The sequence below is a fragment of the Cydia strobilella genome, chromosome 24 (genome assembly GCF_947568885.1).
Source record: "Cydia strobilella chromosome 24, ilCydStro3.1, whole genome shotgun sequence".
Classification (NCBI taxonomy): Eukaryota; Metazoa; Arthropoda; class Insecta; order Lepidoptera; family Tortricidae; genus Cydia; species Cydia strobilella.
In genome coordinates, this window is record NC_086064.1 from 3,548,834 (window position 1) to 3,556,137 (window position 7,304).

The 7,304-nt window shown below is 38.8% G+C and overlaps 1 protein-coding gene across 1 annotated transcript in view; it reads left to right on the forward strand.

The window, feature by feature from the left end:
- Nucleotides 1–2,059, forward strand: part of LOC134752199 (modular serine protease-like) — a 38,654-nt gene extending 36,595 nt beyond the window's left edge. Inside the window, exon 15 of the mRNA XM_063687813.1 lies at nt 974–2,059. Coding sequence (XP_063543883.1) covers nt 974–1,176 — 203 coding nt within the window. The 3' untranslated portion in view covers nt 1,177–2,059. The remainder of the gene's footprint in view (nt 1–973) is intronic.
- The last annotated feature ends 5,245 nt before the right edge of the window (nt 2,060–7,304 follow it).

Consider the following 7,304-nt stretch of genomic DNA (forward strand, 5'->3'; position numbering starts at 1 on the left):
CGCCAAATCACGACGGTCACTCAGCGTCATGGGACCAACTATTTACAATTCATTACCCTCAGATATACTTAACTTAAATAGTAACCTAGTATTTAAATCTAAACTTAAACTGCTGCTTATAGAAAAAGCATTCTACAGCATTGACGAATTTATAAATACTCGATGAGGTCGTTGACTTCTGCATGGTAATTTAAAAAAAAAATCATGTTATATTTAAATCTAATAATGTTTTTTTAAGTTTAAAAATGTTATGAAATATGTAATTAATTATATTAACGAACATATGTACATATATTTTTTTATAAATGTAAAATGTGACCTGTAAAATTTGCTTTTACCAATAAAGTTCTGTATTCTGTATTCTGTATTCTGTATCGCTCGAATGTGCAAAAGTGACAGAGAAGTTAGATAACGAAATTTTGATTTTCTTGTTTCGCGATAGACCCTCAGATTGTTACTATAGTGGAGCCCCCTACGCAGAGTTTCGCGTAATATTCCCTATCCAGTATGTATCAAGAGAAGTGATCAAAGAAACCCATTCATCAACCCTCGGTGTCCGACTTTTAAGCCATATGCCTTATACTGTAAAAGTCATATGGCTTACAGACAGATGCTGTCTCTGTATACGTACTACTTAAGAGCCAACAGGAGGTGAGCCCGGGTTTAATTTTGAGATTTCAAGGTGAATATCGCCGTCGCTCTGACGGGGGCGGTACCGCGTAGCGAGGGACTATCCCAGTGTGTGTGGTGCACGCACACAGACGCGCACGCATTTTGCGCTCCTCGCCGGCCTCCGCTGGCCGGCCCGCTACGCTATAGCTATGCATACCACATACCACGCCACACACCACCCAGTTCTTTCCTTACTTTATTCTTCGATTATAACTCGTTCGCTCACTACCACCACTAAGCGTTTGCTTATTCCCTGTTACGTCCCGCACTAAAATATCAGCGCATTTTTCCATCTTTACAGGCACGTCCCTCTGTAAGGGTGACAGCGGCGGTGGACTAGTATTCCCCGAGGTTGAACGCAGCGTGCAGCGCTGGTATCTCCGAGGAGTCGTTTCTACTGCCCCTAGCAACGGACACAAATGCAATGCTAACTCTTATACCAGCTTCACGCAGCTGCTTAAGCATGATCACTTTGTTAGGAAGCATCTTAATAACAGGAGATGAGAATTGTAGTTAGTACCGACGCATACCAAACTATACTGGGGGCCGTCATAACTCAAAACCATAGAGAAATAAGTAGGATAGAGTATTAGTTTCTATGATAGTATAGTTTAGAGTAAGAGTAATTTGTTGTTTTGTTGTATAAAAATGTACTTTCTTGAGTGCTAACTCCATGCATCAGTTTTGTTACCGGGTTGTTTCGTAGTCGAGATGTAGCGTCAAGTAGTGGATTTATAAGTACCGCTACTTGACACCAGATGTCACGAGTGTCGCGACTGACGAAAAGTGTATTACTAAAATAATTTACAACTCAGCTTACAAGCAGGCACCCTTCTACATGGTGATCTAACGTGCAAAGAGAGATCCAGATGCAGAACATTTCCCCTAGACAACCCGAAATTGAATTCTTTGGCGCAAATGTACGGGAACACCCGACCCCAGATAAACTGGGATAAGGAAGAAGATGAGGTGTTGCCAACGCCATTTACCCGAGTGCCAAAGGTGTGACGCCATCTATTCGAGTATAATTTTTTCTTAATATTCCGAGGCACTTTTTTCCTTAGACTTTACTTATCTTATACGGAGTTACATATATCTTTGTATTAGCTGAAAATTGCTGAGCATTAGACTTTTCGTTCGTCGCGACATCTATTGTCAAGTAGCAGTACTGATAAAACCGCTACTTGACGCTAGATGTCGACTACGAAAATAACCCGAATTTTGGTAAGAAAACTGATGTATGGAGTTAGCATTCTATTCTTACTTATTTCTCTATGCTCAAAACACTCCATGAGTTTGTTAATGTAGAGGATTGATATTCTATACTTACATTTTTCTATCAAAATGTATTTTCGTTGCTCTTGGGTGTAGTAGGTATTGGTAAAAGGAAGTCCTCCCCTCTAAAGGGGCCCACTGACTATCAGTTCGCCGGACGATATCGGCCTGTCAGTTAGAACAAAAATTTGACAGTTCCGAACAACTGACAGGCCGATATCGTCCGGCAGACTGATAGTCAGTGGGCCCCTTAAGACTTGATGTATTTTTTACTTTTGTATTTTTATCTAAGCTTGAACTGTAGCAAACTTTTGAGATTTCCTCTCTAGAGACGTTGAAGAATTATTACAAGATTATTTAAAACAACTTGTGTTCTCAATTTGGTACCCGGTCGATCGGGCCTGTCTTAAACCTATTTAGACACTGACTGAATGTTTTTATCTACTAAATAGATAAAAAGGATCCATTATAAAATAATAAAAAGAAAACTGTCAACGTAGCACTCTATTTGACTCCTTTATTCCCTGACTACGAGTAAACATGGCAGCCTCGGGTGCCAACTAAGCGACAACAACCGGTGTAGCATGGTTCCATTTTTATCGCCTGTCACTATGCCTTTTTTTTACGTTGGGAAAATGCCTTCACGCATCCCGTCTCGAGGGGAGCGAGACGGGTATGACGGACTAAAGAACGAGAATCCTACTACCGTCTAAAAACCCAACGAATGCCACCTCCGCCTTTAAAGGGGCGGCGCAGGATCGCATTGAGCATTCAACTGCGATGACCTGTCACTTTCGCACTTACATACTTGTTAGAACGTGACAGGCATGGTGACAGATGATAAAAATGCGACCGTGCTACAGCCGCTGATGAATCCGCTTTATTACGGAGGCTGCCTTGATAAACCTTCGGCTGGGATGTGTGGTTTTAATGGCTAAGTTTTATGTTGAATAACGAGGGAGAAAAGAAAAAAAAATTTAAATAGTCGTACATATTGTATTTTTTTATGTATAATCACTATGGGACGATCTTGTCCAAAATAAATTAGTAAGGCTTGTGTTGTAGCAATTAGAAGATGTTATATTTATCTGCCCACGAACCAAACCTTGCCAAGTCAAATGCAATTTTAATTTGTCTAAAAAATGATATACATTGGAAAATGGAATGCGAGCGGCTAGAGGATCTGCTAGTAGATTAATCCATAGTGTAGAAACAAATATAATATTTAAAATTATTATTAGATGATTAGATACAAAATAACTTTTGAAAATGACGTTTTATTTCATGTCGATGCGCTTTTACTCCGGGTACCTGAACGGGACCCTATTACTACGACTCCGCTGTCCGTCTGGCTCTCGGGCGTCCGCGGCATTTCTGCTGCTTACTGAAATCAACTGAAATGTAGGACGCTGCCAGCGTATCGGCGCAGGAAGCGTCCCACACCAGTGCACAGCTCATCCTCCAGGGGATCAACGACATCCCGTTGGGGCGCTTGTCATCGTCCCGCGCGATCTTGGGCTCCAGACGAGCGCCCTTCTCAAGGTGTCGTTGAATGCCGCATGACGGGATAGGCGGCCGGCGTCCGAAGAGCAGGCAAATCCGTGGTGGCCTAGGCGATTAACGACAGCCCCACAAGAGGCGCAGCTGTGGTCCACACATACTCGTGTTGTGTTATTTTATCGTCATTTTAATGCCAGCACCACACTTCGCCGTATTTGGCAAATATTCGTGTTGCATCCCTTTTGTTTTGTATGTCAAAGGAAGGAGATGTAACACGAATATTTGCCAAATAAGGCGAAGTGTGGTGCCAGCATAAAGTAAAGACTTCTCCAGTTTTGAGAAGCCTGCCTACTTTTTACCCGACTGCGTCGGTAAAAATATGACTGGGATAAAAGAATATTTAAACTAAATTTAATCTCAAAACTATAAGATACCTTTTACTAAAATAACTCAGCACCATTACGTTTCCTGTGTGCCTGGAATAAGTGTAAGTGGTCCTCTACCCTTAAGGGTGTAAACATAAACAACAAGCCTTTTCAGTAGCCGCCGGGACGCCCCCAGCGTCAGACGTCGCGCGCCGGTCGAGCTGCGGACTTGCTTACGAAAAGTTTACCGCTGTAACTAATTTACAGTTTTTTGTAGCATTTTGTGATGATGAATGTATAGGTGGATGTGGGCATTTTTTCGTGTGTAAAGGTAAAGATTTTAATACATGCTATTTCATTCTACTTAAGACAATAAGTAAGCATTATAATAGAAAACTGCAATTTATGTATTTTTACGTGTCTGAGTCGGTGAGAAATTTTTTGTTGACAATATGTTGACATTTCTGACGAAGCGTGCGTGCATGCGTTATATTACATGCGTTTTATAATTGCATCGACTCAACTTGTACGTTAATTACATTCAACATCATTTAATAAAACAAATGTTTCTTATGGAATTTAAGGTTTATGACTTAAGAGGCCGTAGTCGATTTGGGAGCAAAAATGTAAAATTGATAGATTTAGTCGTTGAAATTATACACGTTTTGTTACGTAATATCTAAATAACAAGTATTGGTTTCTATTAGCACGTCTTCTTATCTTGCCTTTTAATAATGAGGTCGCGAGCGTGCGTCACCGGTAATATATGAAGAGAAGGGGCAGTTTTTAAAATTTCATCAAAAAATTATGGTGGTAAATTATACAAATTGATGTATAAGAATAGTTTCAGCAAATGTTGTAGATTGTTTAAGTATCAAAATTATGTTGAAATTATGTCAATTTTCAGAGAAAATGTCACTTGTTTTGAAGTAATTTCTAGAGAAAATTGAATTTGTTTAACTTTCATTTCCTCGAACTAAAAGTCCGAGTTAGAGGTTACTTTGGGAATTAATTGTATCGAGCGAAGTGTCATAAATCGTGTATCGGAAGCTATGTTGTTAAAGATAATATAGTCAACAACTACATATATTTTTTCCACGTCTACGAATATCAACGCCTCTTAAAAAAAAAAAAGGAGATTTTTCGCCTTCTGGCTCAGGGAGCCGCTTTAAAACTAAAACCAAATTAGTAAACGATACGGAGTGTCCCGAAAACAAATAGCTATTGTCACTATTATCTTCTCATAATGGAGTAATGTATAAGTCACTTGGGGTAAAAACACATTAGTCCACATTCCAGCGGTGAACTGGGTCAGATGTTTAATTGAAGCTAGACTATTTGGAAACAAATAGTTTATATTGACCATGGTAATTATTTACAGTACACATGGTGCTACTTTACCGCCCTAGTGGGGTAATGATCAAAATACGTGCCTATGTAGAGAATTTAAAGGGCCATATGTTACTGTGAAACGTTATACAATACACGTACGAAAAGTTCATCCGCAACTAGTGGCGATAAATTGAAACACGACCGAAGGGAGTGTTTTAAATCAACACGAGTTCCTACTTTTCGCACTTGTAAAAGTATTAAGTGATCGGACATTACGATAAATGTGGTAGGATTCATTATTTTTCAAAATTGAAAAATGACATTTTGGCACCTTATCGGTTGATTTCTCTTATCGTAGCAAAATCTACCTAACCAGTTTTGACCATTTTTTTGAGACGAAGTTTGCTAGTATTTTTTTTTGTAGACGCGAAAAGCAGATTTTCCATACAAATATTGAATTTAGAGCCTTTTTATACCGACAAATTGGTTTGCCAGACTAGGGTAGGTATATTAGCTTATGTTTTTAAACGTTTTACTTGTTTTATGATTTATAAAATAGCTAGCATGCCCTGGAGCTGACCTGTCTTGGTCGGCACCGGCCGCGTCCCAAGGGAACCGCGGCTGGCATATCTATAATTCACAGGTTCGTTCACCTTTCCGGACTTCCTTCTTTGTCTTTCTGGCCAATAACGGACTTTGTTATGTGCCACTGTACTATAGGATAGTTTTTTCATATTCTTTTATAGTACAAATGGTGCTACTTTCCCGTGCAAAAAAATGAGCATTTTCCGTGCCTATGTCAAGTTTAAAGGGCCATGTGTACTGTAAAACGTTGAACTATACACGTGCAAATAGGTAATTTCCTACTTTCCGCACTTGTATCAAAAATAACTATTTACATTTATACAATTTAAAATTAATGATTGGCGCAGTCGGTAGGATGGAAAAATACGCCCCCAAAAAATACCATCATTTAATGAGAAACATCACTTTCTCAGAATGTGTAAGTATGTATATACATAGACCACACTGAAAGTTCTTAGAAGTTACCACTAAGAGATAATATGTATAACGAGAAAAAAAAACGCTGATTCTGAATACCTTTGCTATTTTTTGTGGGGTGGCGGTTATTACGTTGCGGCTTATTGCCATTGTTATACTAATTTACCACCTATTTCAAAATGTCACAGCAATGGATTAGCAATGGGTTATATGATTAGGTAAACGTAAATTATAATACGAATACGGGATATTACTGCAATGTTCTGCCACCAGAGTGCAGCACTAGCCTTTTTAGTAAACCATAGAGTAACTTATACATAACCTTTAACAGCTTTTTGACAAGTTTTCAGAGATAATAAAATATGACATTGATGCATCAAGGCGGTTTGTTTACAGAGGAGGTCCCCGTTTACCCGGTAGGTAAACAGAGGACCTACCGGGAAACGCGAATCCGAAACGCTATCTGCCTCTTTATGGCTCGAATACGCAAGACTTACAGAGATGTTAAATAACGAAATTTCGATTTTCTAGTTTCGCGCCTCAGATTGTGATACTGGCGCCACCTACGCAGAATTTTGCGTAATATTCCCTATTAAAGACCCCCCCCGGATACGTCATCTACCTACTATATTAGGTATTTTCCTGTTCTACTTTTACTTCCAGTCATCTCAACTTGTGAAATAGTTCGCAAAGTTTCGTAAAAGTCACATTTGACTTAATTTCCTGTTTCCTATGCTTGGCCTCGGCCCTCGGATAACTTTATGCTTATCTTCTTATTACTTTTACGCTATAATGCGTAAAAGGCACTGGTCGTTTGTCGGGAGAGTGAGCGAATCGATGAACAGCATTGTTAGCGTAGTGTACGCAACCTACTGTATGAGCAAGGCCTCCGCTGTAAATATTTAATTAGTGTTAGATTAGGTAATAATTAGTTTCGTTTAGAATAGTAAAATTTAATATAGATTAGAATGTATAAATTAGATTAGATTAATATAATTCTTAATGTAATGGGTTGATACCTAAATAAAAAACATTTTTATTTTTATTTATTTATTTTATTACTAAATTACACACAAAAAAGATTAAATTAGATTACATGCCCCACTAGGGGTGAACCTAAAGTAAGGGTTGATTTGAGCAATCCAAGTAGATGTGGGT